The sequence below is a fragment of the Erpetoichthys calabaricus genome, chromosome 1, assembly GCF_900747795.2.
Source record: "Erpetoichthys calabaricus chromosome 1, fErpCal1.3, whole genome shotgun sequence".
Classification (NCBI taxonomy): Eukaryota; Metazoa; Chordata; class Cladistia; order Polypteriformes; family Polypteridae; genus Erpetoichthys; species Erpetoichthys calabaricus.
The window spans coordinates 234,385,390-234,412,013 of record NC_041394.2 but is presented as its reverse complement, the minus strand read 5'-3'; the positions used below and the strand labels follow the sequence as shown (position 1 = coordinate 234,412,013).

The following is a 26,624-nucleotide window of genomic DNA, read 5'->3' as shown; positions in this document are numbered from 1 at the left end:
AGCTTTCAAACGTAGGTTTTTGCATTGCTACCAGATTTTTAAAATGCCCTGTTGTGAAAATTTTTGAGGGAACCCAGCTGAGCACATTCTTACCATTCAAGCATCTGAAATGTGACATCTGAAATCTTTTAACCTTTAATGCTACCCCTCTGTGTGATGCCTGTTTAATGAGGATTATAAAAATGGCAAAACCATGTCTGTTTGCTTATGAACAGCACATATAAGGACTTGCTCCTGTAGCAGTAGAGGACTTTGTCCACCTCTTGAACCCTCAGGTACCACTCTGATGACCAGGTGAAAGTATAATATTTCTTTATTTTATAATTATACAGTGCACAAAGCACTCTCCACACCACACTCATAAACCACTATTCTCTCTCTATACCAAACCAATCCTCCTCACCCAGACACTTTGCCACCCTACCCTAGCTCAGCTCAAATGTCTGGGCTCACCCAGAGTCCTTTTATAGCCCCTGACCCGGAAGTGGTTCCTGGCCAAACCCCCAAGTCCTTATCCCTTCCGGGTCAGGGTAAACAGTCTTTCTTCAGCCCGGGAGCACGTTGTTTCTTCCTGTCACGTGGTGATGACGCACTCCCGGGTTATAGGGCACGTAAGGGCCCACTAGCCCCCCTACAGCGACTCCTGGCGGCCCCCAAGGTATCCAGCAAGGCTGTGTAATGACACTACAAAGTACATGAGGCCCTGCTGGAACTCGGGGCACGAATATGCTGTCCGGAGGGCTCCTCCTAGCGGCCTGGGGGTGAGGGCCGGACTGGGAAGCCGGCAATCCTCCACACTCCATTTGGAGTACTGAAACTTCAAAACAGGAATGATGAGGGTCAATAGAGGAGTTAGTACGATGTAAGCTTTCTTTTTTATAACTATAAGAGAAATGCAATAAAAGTTCCATTGAGGGAAAAAGCGAACACCCCTGACATCTCTTTAGTTCTAGTTTATTAACTTAGACATGGAGTCATGGGCACACTTCTTACTTTTGCTCATAGATACAGTTAGGTCCATAAATATTTGGACAGTGACAACTTTTTTCTAATTTTGGTTCTGTACATTATCACAATGAATTTTAAATGAAACAACTCAGATGCAGTTGAAGTGCAGACTTTCAGCTTTAATTCAGTGGGGTGAACAAAACGATTGCATAAAAATGTGAGGCAACTAAAGCATTTTTTTTACACAATCCCTTCATTTCAGGGGCTCAAAAGTAATTGGACAATTGACTCAAAGGCTATTTCATGGGCCGGTGTGGGCAAGTCCGTCGTTATGTCATTATCATTTAAGCAGATAAAAGGCCTGGAGTTGATTTGAGGTGTGGTGCTTGCATGTGGTGGATTTTGCTGTGAACAGACAACATGCGGTCAAAGGAGCTCTCCATGCAGGTGAAAGAAGCCATCCTTAAGCTGCGAAAACAGAAAAAACCCATCCAAGAAATTGCTACAATATTACGAGTGGCAAAATCTACAGTTTGGTACATCCTGAGAAAGGAAGCAAGCACTGGTGAACTCAGCAATGCAAAAAGACCTGGACGTCCACGGAAGACAACAGTGGTGGATGATCGCAGAATCATTTCCATGGTGAAGAGAAACCCCTTCACAACAGCCAACCAAGTGAACAACACTTTCCAGGGGGTAGGCGTATCGATATCCAAGTCTACCATGAAGAGAAGACTGCATGAAAGTAAATACAGAGGGTGCACTGCAAGGTGCAAGTCACTCATAAGCCTCAAGAATAGAAAGGCTAGATTGGACTTTGCTAAAGAACATCTAAAAAAGCCAGCACAGTTCTGGAAAAACATTCTTTGGACAGATGAAACCAAGATCAACCTCTACCAGAATGATGGCAAGAACAAAATATGGAGAAGATGTGGAACGGCTCATTATCCAAAGCATACCACATCATCTGTAAAACACGGTGGAGGCAGTGTGATGGCTTGGGCGTGCATGGCTGCCAGTGGCACTGGGACACTAGTGTTTATTAATGATGTGACACAGGACAGAAGCAGCCGAATGAATTCTGAGGTGTTCAGAGACATACTGTCTGCTCAAATCCAGCTAAATGCAGTCAAATTGATTGGGCGGCGTTTCATGATACAGATGGACAATGACCCAAAACATACAGCCAAAGCAACCCAAGAGTTTATTAAAGCAAAGAAGTGGAAAATTCTTGAATGGCCAAGTCAGTTACCTGATGTTAACTCAATTGAGCATGCATTTCACTTGTTGAAGACTAAACTTCAGACAGAAAGGCCCACAAACAAACAGCAACTGAAAGCCGCTGCAGTAAAGGCCTGGCAGAGCATTAAAAAGGAGGAAACCCAGCATCTGGTGATGTCCATGAGTTCAAGACTTCAGGCTGTCATTGCCAGCAAAGGGTTTTCAACCAAGTATTAGAAATGAACATTTTATTTCCAGTTATTTAATTTGTCCAATTACTTTTGAGCCCCTGAAATGAAGGGATTGTGTTAAAAAAAAATGCTTTAGTTGCCTCACATTTTTATGCAATCATTTTGTTCACCCCACTGAATTAAAGCTGAAAGTCTGCACTTCAACTGCATCTGAGTTGTTTCATTTAAAATTCATTGTGGTAATGTACAGAACCAAAATTAGAAAAAAGTTGTCTCTGTCCAAATATTTATGGACCTAACTGTATGTCTGGAGTATACTCTGACTGGAAAACTGTTCGCTGGAAAGATAACATTTCTAACACAAAGGGAAAGATGGGCATTTCTACTAAGAATGCTATATCATATTTAGGAAAGGGATGGATTTTTAACAACACTGCTAAGCATATTTTTACTGTTTGGGAAAAAAGGAGATTGTGTGTTGCTATTAATACTGTGGTTCATGTTGTCTAATGATCTGAATAGATAGCAGGTAGTGTGGTGTAGTGGTTAAGACTTTGGACTGCAAACCCAGCGGTCATGCGTTCAAATCCCGCTACTGACACTGTGTGACCCTGAGTAAGTCACTTGATCTGCCTGTGCTCCAATTGGAAAACCGAAAGAAATGTAATAAATTGTGTCATAAATGTTGTACGTCACCTTGGATAAAGGTATCAGCCAAATAAGTATTGATCTGAATAGAGAGCAAAGAACAAAAAAAAAAGAATCTTTTCAATATCTTGATTAAGCGGATTAACAAATAAGGTTTCATAAAGTCTCCATTGCACTCGGAAACATAGACTACTGTACAGACTTCACTTCTATAGTCAAATAATGACACATAACTACAAGAAAATATTTAGGATTATTTGTCTTATGCCTCAGATCTCAATATATCTGTCTTGCAGAATCACAAAATATCAAAATATCACAAAATCTCAAAATATTACTCATAAGATATTCAAAAAATGTTCTGCTTACCTCAGACAAAATATGAAAAGTATAAGCGTAAAAAGGTCTTGAATAAACAAATACTGGCAGCATAAAGTCATTTCGAGCAATTGATGAAATCCTCATGGCTTCTTTTACTCGGTAATGGACAAATTTTAGGGCACTGGGTGAAGACTTCAATTCATAATCCAAATAAATGGAAGGGTAAAGCGCTGTGCTTCCTTTCCAAAGCCAAAGCAGGTAGTCATTGCGGATGTACTCAATGTATGGACATTGTCCTGTGTAGCTATGTGGATGCTGTTTATAGTCATAATTGTAACAATCTGGATAAAGATAAAATCCCCATAGTCCATTGGGTCTTTCTTTCTGTGCCAGCAAAAGTGTTGTATTCATGAAGGTCTGACCAGCCTTCTCAAATTCTTCTTTTGCTTCCTTTTCAACTTCTGGATCTGACCACTGAGGGTGACGCTGCTTAATAATTTCTTTTGATTTGTTTCTGTAGATATACTTAGATCCCCAATTCCTAACCCACTGTGGCCTCCAGTTTTCCCAGTCAATTACCCCTAAGCCTTTGAAGTTCCTTAATGGTATAAATCTGTCAATGTCAGACTTGGCTTTGATTAAGTGCTTATTCAGGCTTTCATTCTGTGGAAGTCCACCATTGACAGGATCTCCTCCATCAGAGTAGTATGGGTAATGGCCTAAGTGAGTGTGGTAAAAGATTGTAACATTAGAACCACTTAGAGTTTCATTTTGATTGGCCACAATGTCAAAAACACTGAGATCCAGGTCGACGTTGAATCTGAGTCGACATGACTCTGTGGGAGCATTCCAAATAACAATGAAGGGTTTGTGCGGAAGTAAGGGAGCCTTGGCCTTTTTGAGTTGCTGGCAAGTGACATTCCAAATGAGGAAAGAAAATGCAAGCCAAATGATCCAAGAATGACTCCAGGTAGTTGTCATGACATGCACAATCACACAAAAGTGCTGTTTTTCTGTAAAAGAAGTAAGGAAATATTTCAAAATTAACATTTTTATGAAGAGACTAGACAAAAGGCCTGTTTCGATAACGTAAGATGAAACAGGCAAGAGTTTGTGTCAGTAGTGTATGAAGAACAAATAATAAGTAAGAAATAAATAAGAAAGTGATGTACAGTAAGTAATGATAATTAACTAAGAGGTTTGGGATATGTATGACTTTATCACGGCAAAAAATACTGTACACTTAAAAAAGACATGCTATCTATGACAACGTTTTTTGTTTGTATACTGGAGGCCTGTCAGTATGCAATTAAAGTTGTAAAATCTCTCTGTAGACTACATTTTTTGTGAAGACACCCTCACTGTTTGGTAGTAATTTCCCTTGATGTGGCCCATCTTTAACTTGCACCTTCACATCACTCGCCCACTGAAAGTACTTAATAATAATATGTTCTTACGTATTATTTTGAGTGTAAGGGTTGGCTGTGATCGGGGCTAATATCCTACGCCTGGGTGGAAGGATTTGGGATTTCAGAATAATAATCCCGAAATGCGTAGGCTAAATCCGCCGCCTGCCGCGATGAAGCAAATTTTCTCTTTAGAGCCATTTGTATAAGTTGGAAGTGAGACGAACTTTGAAATGTTTAAGTCATGAATGTACGTGTTGAAAACAGTTGTATAATGCGTAGGCTAAATCCGCCGCCTGCTGCGATGTTGGGGTTGGATGCGCAGAAGGCGACTGTGCATTCGGCTTCGGACGGACGTTCGTCAGATGAAGCAAATTTTCTCTTTGGAGGCATTTGTATAAGTTGGAAGTGAGAAGAACTTTGAAATGTTTAAGTCATGAATGTACCTGTTGAAGACAGGTGTATAATGCGTAGGCTAAATCCGCCGCCTGCCGCGATGTTGGGGTTGGATTTCGGTCTCGTAAGTTTTTTTTTCGGCCAGCGGCGCAGAAGGGGACTGCGCATTCGGCTTCGGACTGACATCAGTGATTGCGCAGAAAGCGACTGCGCATTCGGCTTTGGACGTGAGTGAGTGAGTGAGTGAGTGAGTGAGTGAGTGAGTGAGTGAGTGAGTGAGTGAGTGAGTGAGTGAGTGAGTGAGTGAGTGAGTGAGAAGGCAGGCAAATTATGTATTAAGATTATGAAGAATTGATTACTTTTTTTCATGGTCAAGTACTTTGTGAAAACAATAGTCTGCTATCACATAAAGATTCAGCTATTTATTTACCACCTTTACTGAATAAATTCTGCTTAGTTCAGTCAGCTTTGTAATTAAAATATCTATTCAGCTATAATACATATTCTGTTAAACTAAACTGTACTAACTGTGCTAGCCATCAAAGAAATAAGCCACAATTGTTAACCTCTGTGCCATCAATGCTTTATACAGTATATGCCTTGCAGAAATATTTACAAATATGTCTATATTTCATATATTTTTAGAGACACACAGGATAAACACAATATCCTATTCTTTTTATGATTGATTAAAGCTGTTCTTTAGTTAACAGAAGAAATATGAAGCCTAAAATTTGACTCAGACACCAAGTCTGTTCCATAGACTATAGTGGCATTTCCCACATAAATTGCACTCATTGTGCTTTTTTTTTCCCTTCATGTAACTGAGCCTTATTAATTCCACTTGGCTTTTTGAAAATTTGCTTCAGGATTAAACTACTCACGCCAAGAGAACTTTTTGGTTTTGTTAAACAGGAGCCGAGGAAGCACTGCAGCAGACAGACTTGGAGGCATATTTTCAGCAATGAAAACGTGTCATTTACAGATTTGATTTTGAAAGGAAAACATTGTTTTCAAATATGTGTTGCACTCTTCATCCTGATACGGGGAATGAACACAAAAATGCTGTAAAATCTGAGTGTGAATGCAGAAGGTTTTGGGTTCAAATCTTACCTTCCTTCTTTCATTCTTCTGTTAACAAATGCTTGTCATTGCATTTTGCCTTATGCTAGTTTTGAGTTGTCTTTTTCAAGCTTCAATATAAAAAACTGACTAATTGATTGATTGATCGATCGATTGATTGATTGATTAGTAAGGTACTGCTAAGAGATTGGATTGGAGCCTTGGATCTCAAAAATCCTGTTTGAATCATGAGATAGTCACTGTCTGTTTAAATGCTGCACTTTTTCTTCATCATGTTTGGACTTTTTTCTTTTTCATGCACAGTTTTTTTCTTCAACCCCCCCAAACACAAATGCAAATAAATGGTTGAAACTGCATTGGGCCCATGTGAATGAGTGTGGGTGTGTGCATGAATGAGCCCTGTGATGTATTAGTGTGCCATCTAACGTTGGTTCCTGGACTTCACCTGTTTCTGTTGGGATGGCCACTGCCCCATGATCATTTTCTCTTTGGCGATGCCTCAGTCTTACTTGTTTGTGACGTTTCTCTCAGATGTCTTTCTATGAGAAGAATTTGTATTGCAAGTTCAGTATGTCTTGACCATACTGCCCTTTGTATTGTTTTTATTTTTTTGTGCATGTTGACAAGGCTAAAATGGGTGTGAGGCAGAGACAGACTAGGTGTTTATAACTCAGTTGGACTAAAAATTAGTTCACTGAATCAGTGCACACATTACAAAACTATCAAAAATGTTTTTTTTTTCAGCTTTAAGGTATTAGAAAATTAAGATGCTTTCTGAATATAGAGAATACTAACAAATTAACTCATGCATTTATTTCTAGCAGAATTAACTACTTCAATGTGTTCTTCACAACTGGTTCAAACCATTTTATATACATATTTCAGTTAATTCAAAATATTGCTATTGTAAGAATGATTACAAAAACTAGAAAGTAGAATCACATAACTTCTGTTCTTGATTTGTTATACTGGCTCCCAGTTAAGCATAGGACTGATTTCAGACTTCTCCATCTTGCATATAAATTCTTAAATGGCCACATCTCTACTTACCTATCTGAACTTATCTTTACTTACCAACCTGAGTACACATAAAGATCTGAAGATGGCAACCTACTAATGATTCAACAGATTAAAACAATAACAGTGGGAGGTCGAGCCTTTAGTTACAGGGCCCCAGACCTATTGAATGATCTGCCTGCTTATATAACAGATACACATTCATTTACAGGTTTTAAATCCAGCCTGAAGAATTACTAATTTAGTCTGGCATACCACGACTAGAGCTGCTGATTAGCTGTGCATATTGCATCTCTGCTAGTCATCTCTATATATATAAAATCCAACATCTGTCTGTCTGTCTCTATGTCTGTCCGCTTTTCATGAGAGAACTACTTAAAGGATTTAGATTGGGTTTTTTTCTATAAAATTCCGGTTAATTGTGCGACCTCTCTCATCATGGTAAATATCATAGTTCACTTGCGCTACCAATTTATTTTTAATCCAAGAGAAACGCAATGGGCCGAGGGGGTGGGGCCCTCCTCACTCACGTGCCAGCCTCGGGGCATATCCAACATCTGCTTAGCTAGCAAATGAGAGAACTACTTAATGGATTTAGATCAGCTTTTTTCTAGAATTTACCTGAACATTCTGGTTGATTTTGCGACTTCTCTCATCGCGCTAAGAATCATAGTTTGCTTGCAGGAGCGATATATTTTCACGCAAATCCGAGACAGAGGCTGCAGGCCAATGGGAGAAGCATGATGTCAGGAGTAGGAAGCCTCCTTGCTGTTCTATTTCACTTCTGTGTGGAGGAGCCTCAGGGGACAGCTAGTATGTTTAAAAATACAAGTAATACATAAACCTCCACTAACTCTCTACTATTCTATCTTTTTTCTTGGCATCCTGCTGTGGCACTTGGTTCCACTACTCTATTGGCAAACTGTTTTTCCGTACATGGAAAGAGATTTGGGATCAATAGATTTAAAGGTTCTGACGCTATATTAGTCAATCAAGCACAGATTTTATTGTAGAACTCCTAGGACACAATGTGCAGCAAGTTGGCGTAGATCTACAGAGGTTTGACTGTGTTGGACTCTGTCTTTTGACGTTATCTGCTATAACTGACTGTGAAGCTCTCAGACATGTATGTTCTCCTGGGATGATGCTTCCTGGAATTTTTATTTTCCTCTCCTCCATCATCAATGATGTTAATAGGCAGCTATTATAAGGTTTTGTTTATGATAATCAGTTTGCCTGTGTATTTAAACAAATCTGTATCTTTAGGTGTAGTCATTATGTAATTAGTATTTTGTAAAGGAGCCTGAACTCAGTGAAGAACATTTTGCAAAAATAGGCTTAATTGGAACAAAATTAAATTTTGGGGCTGTCGAGGGCTGCCCTTAAACTTAGAGTTGATTCTTGACTAGAAAAAAGGTGAAGTGAGAAAGTGTAAGAGTGTTTCAATGGTGAAGGGAGGGCACTGAAATGTTTAACTCACTGTTTGTTTGTTTTTGTTACGATCCACCCATAACTCTACCTTTTATGTTGTTGTTGTCCTTTCCTCCATCCATCCATTTTCCAACCCGCTGAATCCGAACACAGGGTCACGGGGGTCTGCTGGAGCCAATCCCAGCCAACACAGGGCACAAGGCAGGAAACAATCCTGGGCAGGGTGCCAACCCACCGCAGGACACACACAAACACACCCACACACCAAGCACACACTAGGGCCAATTTAGAATCGCCAATCCACCTAACCAGCATGTCTTTGGAATGTGGGAGGAAACCGGAGCGCCCGGAGGAAACCCACGCCGACACGGGGAGAACATGCAAACTCCACGCAGGGAGGACCCGGGAATTGAACCCAGGTCCCCAGATCTCCCAACTGCGAGGCAGCAGCGCTACCCACTGCGCCACCGTGCCGCCCCGTTGTCCTTTCCTTCAGTTTTCTATTTGGAGTCTCTTATCTGCATTTGTTTCACTTGTTTTCAGGCTTGGATTTTTAGATTATTTAATTCCAAGTCATTGTGTCTGCTGAGGTGCTGTCTTTTCACAGCTCAGTGAGGCTTTCAGCAGATAACTGCAACACATGAATGACAGAAGGACAGACCAAGACTTACTTGGTTAAAAAATGGACCAGGAAATTAAGTTCTTTCTAAGGTAATATGAGGGAGAATTCTCTTTGACTGGGGTCTGTATACAGTGGAAAAATATTATCAAACCAAAATGTAAAATCAAAATTAAAAAGCCAAATGGGTTCTAATGCTATACCCTCCTTCTCCTTACTTAGAAATGATTTGTTTTTATGACATGAATCAAAAGCTCAGACACCAGGGATAGTACACTGTCATTTTAAATAGTGTCAGCATGATGACATCACATATTGCATTGCCAACAATGCCTTTGTTGTGGTTTAGCCAGGGATTCATCCCTTTAGTCTTTTTACTCCTTGTTAATTTAATTAACTCTTTGTTGCTCTTTAAATTCAGGTCTTTGAATTTGGTAATTTGAGTTGCCTTTTTTAGGCAACATTTTGTATTTTGCCCATTTAACCTTTAATGAACATTATTTTGGTTATAACTGCTTTATAATTTAAACCAGACATTTTTAGAATTCCCCTAAGTTTGGTTTTGGTAGTGTGTGTGTGTAGGCCACAGTCTTGCTTTTTAAGTTTCAGAGGCAGACTTACCATATGTTTCTAGGACACACTGGAGGTTCAAGACTTAGCTTTTGAAGATGAATCATTTTTTAAGTTTCATGGAGGCCACTTTCATAACACACATAGCAAACAATGGATGATATTGTTAACAATAATATGGCCATGGCCATAACAAGACTAGTACAAAAGGGTGGTATATCTTGTAGAGTGAACAGTCAGAGTCAAAAAATAAGATTACGATGATAAGAAATGTCAAAGTTTTTTGGCTTTAGAGAAGTTAATGCAGAATATAGGTTACTATCCATTCCCCGTGGCTTCGCCCACGTTTTAGTGAAACGGGACAGTGAGGAGGGCCCCACCCAGCTCTCTACTCCTGTCGTCACTCTTTCTCCACCCCTCGGCCCGCAGCCTCTGTCTCGGAATATATTGCTCCTGCAAGCAAACTTTGATTCTTAGCACAATGAGAGAAGTCGCAAAATCAACCGGAATGTTCAAGCAAATTATAGAAAAAAAAAAGACCTAAATCTGTTAAGTAGTTTTCTCGTTCGTTAACTAAGTGGAGTTAAGGTTACGCCTGAGGCAGACATGTGAGTGATTCGCACTAATTTTGACGTATATTGTAAAAGTATGTATTTAATTAATTAATTTAATTCTATTTGTGTTAGCTTAGCTGACGCTAAGGTCACAACGCTCTTTCTGAACCTTGTGTTAATATTTCAGGTTTTTATTTATTATCTGCGAGAGATCTATGGGTACCAGATTTAGGATAATGCAAAAATAGGTGAGTACCCACACCCAGTAAATAAACACAATTTTTATAAAGATGTTCACTTTTGGGTTAAGGTGGCACACCCTGAGGCAAAATGCCTAACTTTAACTGAGAATTTAAAAGCCACCAATTGTAAGTCTATCTCTCTTTGCATCTCATAGTCATGTGAGGCTGAAAGTGGGAATCTTCTTTCTTGCCCATACTGAGCCATATGAACTGCCTGTTGAATGTCAGTCTATTCCTTGATATCATCCAGCCATCTTCTTCTCTGTCTTCCTCTTATTCACATCCCTTCCATTCTACCATGCATCACTGTCCTTATCAACCTGTTATCTCCCATTCTGCATTTATGCCTATACAGCTGCAGTTTCCTTGCTTTAATCATGTCAACAATTGTTATTTCTCTGTTCAGATCTTCACAAATATTTTTGCTGCTCACCAAATCCTTCCACAATATTCTCATTATTTTCTTATAACACAGCATTTAAAGTGCTTTCATCTTCCTTGCACCTCCTGCTTTTAAAGTCCAGGATTCACCTGCATATAGCAATGTGGAAAACACACAAGCATTCAGTATTCATATTTTGGTTGTTATGTTAATATAATTCTGTGTAATAAGGAATGTAATTTTCATGCAGTGGGTGCTTCACATATCCATGAGTCTGAGTATAAATCCCTGGCTGTCCTGACTCGGCAGGAAACAGATAACTAATTTTTTGAGTATAACTAGGAGATGGGTGTAAAAGGCAAAGCAAAACAAAATAATACGAAGCAACTGAAACCCAAAAGTCATAGTCAGAATTCAGGTAAGAAGTTGAAAACGAGGCAAGACATGAAAATCAATCAAAAGAGAATATTAAAAAGGTTTTGAAGGATTTATTCACAGATCTGATAAAGGTCTGTGCAACTGCTGATCTTTTATCCCATTTGCTGATTTGCTGATGAACGTCATAACCCTGGAGACCATGCTAATAGAAACGCAGGTTGTAACTGTAACAACGGTACACAAAATGTCCTCCACTATAGGAAAAGGATAAAAAGATTCCAAAATTCAGCCCTGATCATGACACCGGCCTGCAGTTTGTCAGTGTGGAGTGTGTGCTTTGAAGATAGGCTTTGGTCCCCCATATTTTTTTAATTGAACAAAATAAGTTTGAGATCACTTTAAAATACGAAAGTGTTGCTGTGATTCTGGCAATTGAGGTTAAAAAAGAAAAGAAAATGCATTTCTGAAGTTATAAATAATGATGTTTAAACAAAACTCTGTTTGTAATCAGCTTTTCTTTGACTGCATTGTTTATTTTTTGGAAAGTTCTGAGCCATTTAATAGAATATTTATGTGCTTCTTTGCATTTGCAGGCTGTTTTTTCTACTTGGGCCAAAAGAGTAAATGACATTTGCATAAAGGCGCCGATTCCCCCTCAGTGAAGCAAAGCTAAAAAATCAGCACATAAAAATGCTGCCTACTGGAAGCCATTACTTAATTTGCATGGAAGCAAAAAAAAATGTAGAAAATTCAACAATTAAAACAGCCCAATGTCTCCTGCTCAGAGATTTTGGCTTTGCGTGGTAAGCCAGAAAACTCTGACCAGCTACATTCCTGCAGACCATCAAGTAAGGGGTAAATTGCTTCAAAATGTTAACATCTTGTGGTTTTTGAAAGGAAAAAAAACATAAAATGTCCCAGCAACCCCCCTTCCCAATCTCCGTTGGCTAAGTGTCACTTATGTGGACATGAGAATGCTATCAGTCAGTTAACCATGTGTGGAAAGTTACAAGGTGACCTGAAACTTACTTTTAAGCTCATCAGAACTCTATATGACTTTAATAATAATGAAGAATTACAACTTAAGTTATCAAAACATGAAAAACACACATAAGAATTAAGTCTGCCTCCATGTCACTTTGGCATTAAGCCATTGATCACCAATTTTCTTACATAGGACCTTTTATGAAGGGTGGCACAATGAAGTAACACTGTAGCCTCACGAATACAACAGCCTGAGATTTTTCTCCAGGTAGTCCACTTTACCTCCCACATTCCCAAACATGTGCTCATTAAGTTGGCAATTCCAAATTGACTTGGCATGGTGGTATGAATGAGTAAGCCCAGCAATGAATTGGCATCCCATCTATCACTTTGTCATGCCTTAGTGCAGAGCTTCTGGGGTAGGCATGAGCCACCCTTGATCCTGAATTGAACTTAACGGGTATGAAAAGGCTGTGCTATGTAAAGTTACCCCACACCTTAAAAAAATATCTAAACAATATCGCAAAAATACAGGCACCAATATGTCTAAGACAAAAAAATGAGCATGGAATACTTATGTACTGTCAGCTTGTTATCCACTGTACCATTCTCATACTTAGCATTTAATTTGTTTGGCCTTTAAATCAGATTTTAATTGATTTTTTCCCCTCTTATTTTTTCCAAACAGCAATGAATTCCGCTTTTAGTATCTCTGTACATTGTTTATCACTTTGTGGTATCCTTATTGCTTCCATATTTTTTATATTTCCATTCCGCATGCTGTTTGCCTCCAGTGGCTTCCTTAAACTTAACCAGATGAATAATATTCCCATGTGTCATCGGGGTCGTACAATATACACCAAGACCATTCAGATGGCAGCCTGACAGATTATTATTAAAAGTGAATTTATTCACATTTCCTTTTGCTATATTTACTGCATGCTAATTCTTTTAAAGCAAATTGCTTTCAATTTATTATATACAGAATTGCATATATGATCTGCCACCTAGGGCATTATTTATAGAAGACTCAGACCATTAAGTGGGAGATTAGGCAATGCATCGTTGTAGCTTATCTTACATAAAGTATTAAAAAAACATCAAGGACATTATTTTGGCAGGAGGATCAGCAGCTGAATGGTTAGCACTGCTCCCTCACAATTCCAGAGGCCTGAATGCAAATGTGGCCCAGACCCCGCCTGGACTTTACACATTCTCTCCATGTCTGGGTTTTATCTTGGTTTTCCTCCCACATCACAAATATGTGCAAGTTACATGAATTAAGAATTTTAAAAATATGAGGATGTATACCTTGAGATGGACTGGTAATCCACCCAGGGTTGATTCCTGGCTTGTATCAGATGCTTCCAGGATAAGATGAAGCATCCATTTTCACAGGCATGAATTGGGTTAACAGAGTTTAATGGTGGGTAGATGGGTGGATCATAATCATTGGGTATTGGTGTCAGCTGAAAACTAGAGGTTAGGTTAGGTAGACTTTATTATTCCAGAAGGAAATTTGTTGAAAATGTCTTCAGTGGTATTTCTTTTAAAAGAAATCAGAATAGATGAAGGTGGTAGCCTTTTCCACCCACCAGTCTATTATCAGTTATTATTGCCCAGAAACGTTGCTGTTATTTAAATTTGATCGCCCTACCTGCAGCTTTGTGGAATTTGTCTTTGATGTTGATTATTTTTTTTCCTTCTCGGAAAGACGTCTGTGCCACTCCAAAGTTATGGGCATTTTTGCTATTGCTTTGCAGGTGTGACCCCTCTAACTTTGTACATAAAAATGGTCTTCACGAAAGAAAACCACACAAAAAAAAAAACATCTCCCTGATATGCATAGATGTCAGCTGAAAGCCATGATGTGTGACATTAAACATGTGTTGTTTTGGAAGGTTGCTTGGAAATATTAAAGTCTCAGATATTAACTTTCATGTAGACCCCTCTCTGGGCATGCCAGAATGTTGGGGTTTGATTACGTTTTTCTATGCAGAATTTGGTGAACCAGTTGTGCGTCTCTGTTGATTGTTCATTTCAGAAGGGGCATGACATTTTCAACATTTCATCGTATTTTTATGCTTCTGAAATAGTGTAGCTATTATCAGCATTTATGACTTGACATTTGCAGACTTTGAGTTTATGATTGAATGTTCTGCTCTTTAATTATTGGGGCTGCAAAGAATTAATCCTTCATGTTGAACCTGCTTTCTTGCAGGTTAGTTTTAAAGCATTGGTTGCCCCAGTAAAATAGATTTCATCATATCTTTCTTTCTGAAACAGATGAGTCAGGATTAGTAAGTTATTCTCATCTTTGGCCTCCTGGAGCATGTAATTCTGTCTTAATCTGTTCCAGAAACATAATAATTTTGGCTTAATATGTAATAGAATTAGCCCACTTTCCATGAATACCCATTTACTTTAGCTGTTTAGCTATTTCTCACTAATAAAGCTTTCTGGAACAGACATCTGCGGTCTATTTGGAGATAACTATGTGTCAGCTAGGTACTATAACGTCAGGTGATATCAGTTAAATACTCAATATAAATCATAATGCTACCCATTTTTACTCCAGTAAACCGCTAGTTTTAGTGTAGTGGCAATTGATGTAACGTAAGCTAGCTTACTGGAAGTTGAACAAATTTAGATTTCTAAAACACACCCGCAAATGCAGCATGCTTTTCTGTGTTCCAAAATTAGTTTGGACTTGATGCCATCTCTCTGATCATTAATGGAAAATTAACAGGTGACTAACAACAATGCTAATTTGACAATTCATGAAACTGCAAAAACCCCAACAGAGTTAAGGTGCAGACCTCCAGAGCTCCACTCCGTTGAGGAGGCTGTCGTTTTACATTACACATCAGTGATGTTACGTGATACACCCGTTTACACTATGGTTAAGATTAGGGTTATGGGAGGGTTATCTGGCTCAAGTCAAGTAAATGAAATGACAAAAATGTGCAATCCGATTGGCTGTCTAGCTGAGCTCCTGGATCACGGAGGTTTGTGAACTCCCAACGGGCCCCCCACATCGGTCTTCCGATCACAGGCCTCACACACAGTGCATTTAGGAAATGGTGGCTCTGAGTGAGTGGATGAAAGTGGAATTACATGGTGCTGAAATTTTTAACAGTGTTACCCAACAGCTGCAGAACCTAGCCCAGTCATTTCTGTGCAGAGCAAAAATGTTTTCCCTTTGTCTGCAATGGCTTCTCTCACATCCCGAACACATATGTGCTAAGATAAATGACCTATGAATAGAAGAACTACTTTGGAGACATGTCTTCTTCCATAAATCCACACCTGCATTGTGCGCTACCTCCTTGTTTATCTAGCAGGCCTTTTGTTGCTCTCATTCTGTTGTCATAAAGGCCCTGCTTTAAAACAATAGTTATTTTATATTTTCTTTAAACACTCAAAAGTGCTTTTTTAGTTTCTTTTTTATTACATTATCCCATGACACTAAGTAGTGCTTCCTTGAGTGAGTATTAGTTTCTATTTAATTAATATATTTAACTTGCATATTCATTGCATTTGTTGCATTTTTTACTACCATTTCATTTAGCAATATTTTTTGCAAAAACAATCTCAAAACAAACTGTGTTTCAGCACAATCAAATTTCATTCCATTAACACACATATTTTCATCTCATCTGTAACCTTTTTCTCCATGGCACAATTTAAGGGGGCACAGCTAGGTAGAACTTACCTGCAGAAAGTGTTAAAATCCATTGACCTAGGTATATGGCTAGTGGTGAGCCTCCAGAAGGATTCAGGCATGATTTATGGTTGAGCAAGATGACTATAGATGGTGTTACCTCTAAGCACAAATGAAGGTAGCAAGAGGAAACATGCAGTGTGAATATGCAGGCAAGAAGTGCTTGAGACGGATGCAAACAAATGGTGCTGCATGGAAGGAGCTGTGGTAGGGCGGCCGAGGAAGCAGACCACAGTTTCAACCACTGAATGACCCTTAGGGAACAATTTTCCATGCTTTCTACCACAAAAATAATTTTAATAAACCCCCAAACTTCATTTTAGTAAGTTTTGCATTTTGCAATTGTGAAATTGCACATGAAACAAATTTTAGGTTAGTTCTTCAAAGCTGTATGCGAAACAAAGCTCTGCTGTTTTACTCATCACTAATGATCATTGTATTTTAGTTTCAAGCAACAAATATTTTTTTTGAACTGGAAAGTATTGAAAATATAAAGCAAAGTATACAGTAGCAACCCTAAACAACACTGTTATTTATTAATTGTTAATCAAAGTACTCTGCAGGCACTTGCTATTGCCCCACATTGTGTTATGTTTGCATCACCACAATGGTTTGAGATTGTGCCTGTTGCAAGGCTTGTGTGTGTTTTGTGTACAGTGGTATTGAAAGAAGCAGGTGGCAATAGGTGAGCCATCAGCTTTTGTAAAGCACCATTCAGGACTTATTTTTTGGAATTTATTCTTGAAGAACACATACACTCAGTGATGAAACCCATACAATCCGTAATGATGCACAAAACATTATGTGCTGAATCATGAGATTTTGTTTCATACTCTACACACATACATTTAATAGTGAACTTCAGTTGAATTGACTGTAACACACCTGTGATGTGCTTAAAACTACTGAATTTGCAAGGTATTAGCAATTACTGTATATACTCATGTATAAGTCGGGTCTTGAAACACGAAAAATCGATCATAAAATCAGACCCAGACTTATACGCCCATTCAAATTTTTTTTTTACATCATTTTTCATCTTTCAATCTTGCATCAGTTTCTCAGATGCATCGAATTTTGTTGCAGCAGCGCAGTTACCAATTTCTTTCACTACGTCAGTGACGTTTAATTTAAAACCAGCTTCATATTTTCTTCTGATCGAACGCTCCATCGTAGGTAAGGGTTGCTCTTATGATAAAGGTGTATAAGGGTGTGAGATACAAAAAACACAAACCAGTGCTAATGTCACTTTGGAATAGTTCTGGTATTACCGTGTGGTCACATAGGCACAATTCACAGAAAAAAAAAGGCAGTGTGCTCCGTGGTTACTCTCTCAGGTGAGTTTTCGACTTATACGACCAACATTATAAAAATACCAGAAATTATACGGTAAAATCAAGTCCTGACTTATCCGCGGGAGAACTTAAACGAGAGTATATATGGTAAGTAACAGCTCAAAAGTGGAAGAGCTTGTATATTTTTGCATACTGAGCCGTTAGGTTTTGCAGAGCAGTGTGTGAGTACAGAGTGTATGTATTTCACTCCTCATATGCTTTTTCTTGATATTTTTGTAGAGGTTAGGAGCATGTGTTGCCGAACCCAACACATGACAAACCACCTCAGGATCCTGGATTTGGACCCCAGTGCAGCCAAGCAATGGGTGACACCTCAGCACCACACTAGTTCAGATGGAATAGAGCACTGTGAGGTTTTTGTATGGTGGCTGGAGTGTCAATATTTTTGTAGTAGTGAAAAAAAGCAGATTGTTTCACTGAAAAAGACATTTCTTTCATTTATTTTGGGAAGTGTAATGCTTCAATATACAGTAGATTTAAAAAATTTGTAAAATTTTACATTACTAGTATTCACCACCACTGCATTTAATCACAATACAAAGCCATTAATCAAGCCATGACTAATAAAATTCTTAATATGCATATGTTGTGTGTTCATGTTTGTGATAAGTAAATAAAATAGAATGATACAAGACTAATAGAAGATGGGAAAGGGCAAAGTGGTTTGGATGGATACCATTCAAAGAGGGGATTGGTTGGAGTGAAAAAGGTCCCAGAATTGTGTTTGAGAACCCCTGCAGGACACAACAGTAGCACTTGCAGGTGATGCTAGCCCACCAATGGCTCTGTGGTGCTCACCCGGGCTCATAGACCGGCTCTGCCTGTGGAACATTTGATGTAGGCAAATTACTTACTGATTTCTCCTGGGTATTTCAAGTTGTAAGTTCTGGTTGTGATATTTGGGCAAGTCACTCCAATAAACTATACAAAAAGTAGAAAGGATAAATAAAACCAAACAGGTATTTGCAATGTTGATCTAGAACTGACAAGAAGCATGGTAGTGAGATGCATGAGTAGATACCCAAAAACAATGTTCACAGATATAAACACAATAAACCCTGCAACTCCTAGTGTCTAACCTCAGCACTATTACAAGTCAGTAATATGTACAAAATTAAAATCACAGTTAGGTAACACAAACTATCTGGCTCCTAAATCTGTTAAGTCTACCTAGCTTTGTCACAAATCAGAAGCTGGACAAGGTGAGATTAGACACACTGTAAGGGTTTGAAAATATATAAAGTGGAATAAACCAGAAAACATTTCCAGTGCTCAAGCAAATTCACGGAATGCTTGAATAATTGCCAAGCATGAAGAAACCACACCATACAGCGAGACCCCCAACAGCGAGGCAGGATCAGTTGGCTGTCTGCACACTATATGTCTACACGTTTGCTTTCTGTTTACAACTTCCTTCCTGATTTCAACTTTTATAACAGAGTTTTGCATGACCCATGTTATAAAAAAAACAAAAAACCTTTAACATTGAAAGAGCAGCAGGCCATGTCCGTGGACCCTGGAGCCTGAGCCAGTAATGGAAAAGTAATTATAGTTCACTTTTTTATTCCTTTGAATTTTACTTGCTCACAGAAAACATTTACTGTTAAGAATGTTTTGGGAAACAGTATTGTTTACATTTGAATAAGACTGTTTAAAATAAGTGGGAATCCTTACCAGATTTGAATGTTCAAGTAGTCATTAATGGTTTTTAAAGGCGCATAAACAAGCCATTCATCCATCCATTTTGTGAGAGAGCTTTGTCCACATAAGAAATGATTGAGAGGGGATGTTAACTCGTTTTTGTTGGAATGAGATTGTAGACTGGAGGTTAATACAAGTGTCACAGGAGGCTGGGTCTCAGACCCAGCCGGGATGCCTGGAAGGACCAGGAGGTGGCTTATACGTACCCACAACCGACCCTGGATGTTGAGGGGACCACAGGAAAGGAGCAAGGAGGCTCAAGAACATTGGGGCCCATGGCCACCACCAGGGGGCGCCCAAAGTGTCATGGAGCCTGGGAAACATGCACTTCTGCCACAACTGGGAAAGTGGAGGAAGATCCTTCCAGCGACACCAGGAGTGCTTCTGGGTGTAAGGGCAGCACTTCCGCCACACCAGGAAGTGCTGCCAGAAGGACGTCATCAAGCACCTGGAACACATCCGGGTAGAGATAAAAGGGGCCGCCTCCCTACAATCGGGGAGCTAGAGTCGGGAGTGGGAGCAGGACGAAGCTCCCGTGAGGAGATGAAAGGCAGCCCACGGACAAGTGAAAGCCCGAGTAAGGGTGTTTGGTGCGGGAAGCACTGTGCTGTTTGGGACTTTATTTGCGGAGAAATAAAAGCGTGTGTTTTTATGAAGAATTGATGTCCATGTGGTTGTGTCCGGGCTGAACCTCTCACACAAGTAACACTCCTCCAACAGTTTTTATGAATTATGTATTTTTAAAATACATTGCTTCACTTTAGATTGTTTTCACATGATGTTCCTTGAGAAAGTAGAAGGATTAAACTAGCCAGCTGCTTTCCACTCAGCAGAATTATGTTGAGCTCCGGGTCGTGGCTCTTGGGAGAGAAGCCACACTGGCACTACAGGAGTGTGAAAGGTATACCCCTACATTGCACCCCAGGCCACTTTTGTATATTGCATAACACTCATGTATATCTGCATCACCACAAAGGTTTGAGATTGTGCCTGTTTTAGGGCTTGTGTGTGCTTTGTATACAATGGTAGTGAAAGAGGCAGGTGGCAGGAGATGAGCCATTACCATTTGGTACTCGGCATATCAAATAAATATCGTCAAGACTCTGATTGCCACTGTTAACAAAAAGCAGCCATGAGCCCACTTTCAAGAAAATACAAAATCATCTCCCTATGCCATAAACTGATATTGTAATTTCAAGTGGCACAGTGGTAGCCCCTTAAAATCTGGTCTAGTTTTTTAAATTTATTGTTACCCACCTATATTAAATTATAAGGTGAAATCTAAATGAAAAATGAAGGTCCCTTGAATTTGTAACAGTTTCTGGGTAAGGTGAGTTGATGCCTTACATGGCAGCATCAGGAGGAAGACATGAACACGGAGTGCCAGCCCATCACAGGGCTCAGTTATCCACACACACACAATGAGCTATGTTGAAATGACCTAACTGGCTTGCTGTTGGATATGGGAGGAAAAATCAAGAGTACCTGGAATTAAACCAACATAGACATAGAACAATGCACAGAGTCTACTTAGACAGTGACTGAGTACAGGATTCAAAACCAGATTACATGAGACTGCAGCACTAGCCACTGTGCCACCATGACACCCAGCTCTAAACTTGCTCATTGCAAACCTTAGCTACAACATAACCATCACTACATAAATAGCAAACTGTGGATAGCGAACCAGTAAAGATAAAGTCCCCTAACAAAACACAAACGTTATGAGTTTGGGCTGCATTCAGTGCAAGACTACATTTTTTTAACAAAACCTCAAGTGTGGTTACTACGTTTTTTAGTGTTTACTCGAGTAGAACATCAATCATCGGCAGTAAACCTTCATGGTAATTCTGCATAATTACTGCAATTTTCATTGATGTACATCACATCAACAAACAAGTTATTGTTTGCTAGTTGTTTTCGGTCATATTGAAGCCATTTGGACATGTATTCTCTGACAAGCTGTTAGTAATGACATTGTGAGAACCAGCCTGCCTTTCAAGAGTTTGCCATTCAAACAAATCCACCAATTGTTTTCATCTTTTAGGCTAAAAATTCAGTGGTCTTAATGATTCAAAACCCCTCATTTGCTGCCTTTATTTTGTTTGGTGTGTGTTTCAGAATAAAGACAGCAACATTAAAAGGAGAACAAATATGTGCACAACGGGAAACATCCTTTACTTCACGGTTAATAAACTTTGTTTGTTGTTCTCACTAAATCCTGTGCTGTTCCCCTTTTCTCAGACTGAAAAACATATCTTTCCTGTGATTTGCCTTTGGAAGTGTTTACAGGTCTTTTTTATTTTTAGAACTTAAACATAATGCCTTTTGGGAAACAAATAAGACCAATATATATACGTAAGACATGGGCTCCAGCCCCTGCAGCACTGAATTGGATTAATCAGTTTAGAGAGTGTTATGCAATGCACATAAACTGGCAGTACATTTATTTATGGCACTTTTCCATTATTTACTGCTTATAGCTCATAACTAGGGAACACCTTAAAAATAACATCATGCACTCTAGACACCTTCTCACTAATTTCCAGCTCTTTTACCTGCACTTTGTCTAATTAAAATCTTGAAATTCTTGAAAATCATTTCATCTCTATAAAAGAATGAAGCAACAAATAGCACCTACCGCTCAGTCCTAATGAACAACAGGAGACGGTGCCTCTTTCCCAACTCTTGGTTTGGGGTAAAGTTGTTCTTGTGGTTTTGACTCCTCCTCATAGGTGGGTCTAATAATGATGAGAAAGGAGGACTCTGTTATCAAATTCTGTGGTCTGCCGCACTTGCATGCATTTTTGAGAATTGTGTAAATCTGCAGTGACTTGTACAAGATGACTAATTTAATACCACCTTAGAAAGTAATATTTGAAGAAAAATAAAAACGGAAAAAGGTTTATTCTATCCTGTGTAATATGAGCGCTATATAGCGCCCAACCTGGCACAGACTCAGGCAGAGGCACGTACTTAATTAAAACAGTTTTTATTCTTCTTCAGCCGTGGGGCACGCCTTCCCCGTGTCCCACAGGCCCAACACAGTCCCACAAGCACTTAAATTGCACACAAACCACACTTCTTCTCTCCACCTCAGCACCACCACTCTTCCTCAGACTTAGTCCTCCTCCTCCCGACTCTGGCTCTTTCGAGTGGTGGTGGCTGGCCTTTTTTATACCCCACCCGGAATCGTTCCAGGTGCTTGATTACCTGGTCCTAATTGAACTTCCGGGTGGGGCTGACGAGTCGACCAGCTGGGCTGCAGACGTCATGCAGCTCCCCCTAGCAGCCATCCGAGCCCCCAACCAGGCTGTGGAGGACTCCATCTCCCATGGAGCCCTGCTCCAGGTTGGGGAATCATCGTCCACCAGGGAGGCTGCCACCAAGCATCCCGGGGGAGGTATTGAGCTGCCCATGGTGGCTCCCCCGGAACAGATGCAGCAGGGGCGTCCCTGCCAGGCATGGGACCCGGCTGTCCTTCACACCTGTTTGTAAACTACTTATATTAAAGAGTATTTCAAAAGGAATAATAAATGTATTCAATGACATTACATCCTGAAAAATTCACTGTTAACACTGTTAACTTGTCTCAGTCGTGATACTTTTGCAATTCAGAATGTAACATAAAGTAAACTATTTTTCTATTTGTTATCTGTCCATCTATCCACCCATCCATCCATCAAATGAAAACGGTGTCATGGAAAGGCCACTGGTCAATATTTATTTATAGAGAAGATTTCATGTGGTACCCACATACAGTATCTTTCTGTTCTTCATCCATCCACCATCCATTCATTGGCTAACCTGCTTACCCAGTTCATGGTTGCAGGACACTAAAGCTTATCCCAGCTGCCGGAGTTAATCCTGGATAGGCTGCCAATCCATCCATCATTGGGCACACTTAACCAGACACCCACGATTACACGTAAGAGTCTAATTTTTATTTTATTAACATAACACACAGATTTTTGGGATTTGTAATGTTTTTTTTTAGATCACCAAACAAAAAGACTATCATAGGAAGGCAAATGGCCAAATATTTTATAGAGAAGCTTTCATTCTCCACATTTCTTCTTGATGTTAATTTTAACAATTTGGCACTCCAGCCACTGTAAAACACCTCACACTGTTCAGTTTGGTGCTGAGGTGTCACCCATTGCATGGCTGCACTCGGTTTGTTGTGTGGTAGGTGCGGCAATGAACTGTAATCAGCACATGCTCCCAACTTATAGATATTCTTCTTAAGAGAGATTGGGGGCATGCACTGATAAAGCATGTTGCTGAACCCACCACACGACGAACCACCTCAGGATCCCAAGTTAGGACCCGAGTTCAGTTGTGCAATGGGTGACACCTCAGCACCAAACTAGTTTGAATGGAATGGATCAGTGTAAGGTTTTTTACAGTGTCACAAAAACGACCATACAACGTTGAAAAGGTTTGGGGCAGCCACCCGTATAATTGTTCCCGGCTGCAAAACTGATTTTTAAACAAAGACATGTTCATTCAACTGAGTCCAAAACAGAACTGATTCTCTTGAGAGAAGATGGCGGCTTTAAAGGCCAGCGAAGGAAGTGATGTCATCCATAGCGGAACCGGAAGTGACGTCATTGGCTGCCCCAGAGCCGGGCGGGATTTCCCTAGAATGGTCTGCAAAAGATCGAGAGGGAAAATTAGTGCACTTCGCCAACCACTGGTCTGGCATGGAATCACATGTATTTAAGCCCTTTAGTTGTCTCCTAAACACAAGTGTGTGACAACAGTTAACATATATTAATTCTTCATTCTTTCGAGACCTTGAATTTTGTTACAATTGACATATCTCACAATTAATACTTTAAAGCACTGGTCTTTGGTTCGAGTGGTGACACAGTGTTTAGCTGGTGTGTCACTTGTCCATGCATTCACTCCTTAGTTCAGACACGATCTGTGTGAAGTTTGCATGTTCTTTTGGGTAGATGTTCTCATGTTTCTTTGTTTTTCCCACTGTATCCAAATGAAATTTCTTCTGAGTTAACTCTCGATTCCTAAATAACCCTGCTTGATTGTCAGCAAGGTTGACACAACTTTTAGTAGGAGATTTGTTCCCCGCATCTTTTTTCTTTTTTGCGTTCACACTTTCCTTACAGATCACAAAGACCTGTGTGTTGGATTTGAAAGCAACTATTAACAGGCCTTGTGTAAGCGAGTACAAGTATACTTTGTGATAGGCTGACACTTTTCCATAGCTGGTCCCTGCCTTGCACAGAGTTCTGTTAAGGTAATCTCTGGCTCCCTGCAACTTTAAACTAGAAAAGATGATTTAGTTTGTTGTCAGCTTTGTGGGGAGACACTATTGGCCATCCCTTTACTAAATAAGGCCTGGCAGAAACAAAATAAATAAAAAGAAAGGCTTTATTTAAAAAAAATAAAGGAAACTGCAGAGGGTTAACATTTGGAATAAACACAACACTGAAACAACAAAGAGAAAAGAAAGGAACCTGGTTTTCATTGGGTCATTGTACACAGGATTTATCCCTGTTGTGGTGTGAAATTTTGCATATAAGTTGATAAATATTTTGTATGTCTTTATTTGTATGGTTAAGTACCCCCCCCCCCCCCCCCCTTTTTAGGACTGAGTCTCTTTGTAATTTTATGACAGGGTTGGGGGAAGTGCCTCAAACAAGAGTTTGGCAAGTGTTTCTCTGCAGGACTCTCAGTCAACCCCGACAGGAAAGCCAGACTGCCTAGCTGGCAAGTTTTACCTTAACAAATGGTTTTGGAGGATGGCAGGTGTGAAGGTGTTCTATTCCCCCATTGGTCTGAAGTCTGGCTGTTTGGAAATGGCTTGTATCAGAAGCCTTTATGTACCATGACACCCTATTGGCTGTAGGGTTTGGACAGAGAATCTATAAATGTGCTTGCTTTACCTCTCACTCTCTCTCTCTTACAAACATCTGATGTATCTCACACACCATGAACCGACAAGGACAACACAATGAAGAGCACAGCTCGGCAGCCATATTGAGACAGGCATGTTCTGAAGAAAATGAGGACTTAACTAGAGACATTTTAAGTAACTAACAAGTTTTTGTGATGCTTGAAACTACACATCAGCATTTATCAGGTTGTATGGTTGCCAATATTCAAATGTACTTTGCATCTTGTTATTATTTATGAATATTATCAATAATACATTATTTAAAGTGTAACTTAACTCCTGCTTGTCTTTTACTATACCTAATTGCCTGAGATTATAGATGTAGAAGGGAAGGTGGGGAGAAGTTATATGATATAATACCTTATAAAGTGTGGTAAATCTGTGAGATCTGAGGCATTCTGTCAAAGGCTACATATTAATAATACAAAAGGGGAAAGTAGAGTAATATATCATTCTACCAAGACAAAAAAATTCCTAACCAGTTTGTACAGTCAAAGATAATTTACTAACAATTAACAAATTTCCTAATAAATTTCCATGCCTTTCTCATGAGTTAGGCTACCATTGTTAATGCCAGAGGAGCTTTTGCCAAAACTTATCCTTCTAATTCCAGGCCTACTGTTTTTTTGAGGGTTCTAAGCCTCATCCATAAATCACTTTTGGGTTGACCTTCTTGACCACATTCAGGGTCAGGCTGTCTGCTGGACTGTCCTCCTATAACACCCATTGGTGACCACAGGTGTCTTGAAAGTTCTGAGCCGCGGTTATTATTCACAGGGCCCATCCACTGGGCTGATGTCTCCAACTGCTGTGAATTTCCCATTGGGATTAATAAAGTATCTATCTATCTATCTATCTATCTATCTATCTATCTATCTATCTATCTATCTATCTATCTATCTATCTATCTATCTATCTATCTATCTATCTATCTATCTATCTATCTATCTATCTATCTATCTATCTATCTATCTATCTATCTATCTATTACATTCATGTTCCTAGAATATCTAATTCTGCAGTTCCTTCCATTTTGAAAAGACCCAGTAATGTAACGGTAATGGCACAACCGTTACAATGCCATGGCCACCAATGTAATCATTGCATTTCCCATTGGAGAATCTAATAGCCTCTCAGAAATAGATAACACTCCCAGTCCTGACCAGTCACAGACGAAAAAGTGCGGTCAGTGGACATGTAAGCACAAGGAGAACACAGAGACTCCACATAGAAGACCCTCCAGCCAATTGTTACACAGGAGTCCTCAATGTGTTGGACACAATTGTGTTTTCCATGTTTTCAGTTCTTTTCTGAATGCCCATTCAGGTGGATTAAATATGAATATCGTATAGTTTAAAATTCACTACACACCAGCAGCAAGTAAGATAAAGAGTGGCAAATGGTCAAAATGCTGGCATTGTAGAAAAAGTAATTTATGTACATCTCTGTTTCCTTCTCCATATGTTGAGTGAGTGTTTCCTTAACACATGATAATGAATTTGTGCACAAAACTGTAGACTTGTGTTATTC

General features: G+C 39.5%; 1 protein-coding gene across 1 annotated transcript in view; it reads right to left on the bottom strand.

The window, feature by feature from the left end:
* LOC114660126 (hyaluronidase-like) overlaps positions 1–21,951 on the bottom strand; it is a 33,822-nt gene extending 11,871 nt beyond the window's left edge. Inside the window, exons 1-2 of the mRNA XM_028812624.2 lie at positions 21,813–21,951; positions 3,378–4,342 (exon numbers count right to left, since the gene is read on the bottom strand). Of these exons, the coding sequence (XP_028668457.2) occupies positions 3,378–4,310 (933 nt within the window). The 5' untranslated portion in view covers positions 4,311–4,342; positions 21,813–21,951. The remainder of the gene's footprint in view (positions 1–3,377; positions 4,343–21,812) is intronic.
* Positions 21,952–26,624: the final 4,673 nt, after the last annotated feature.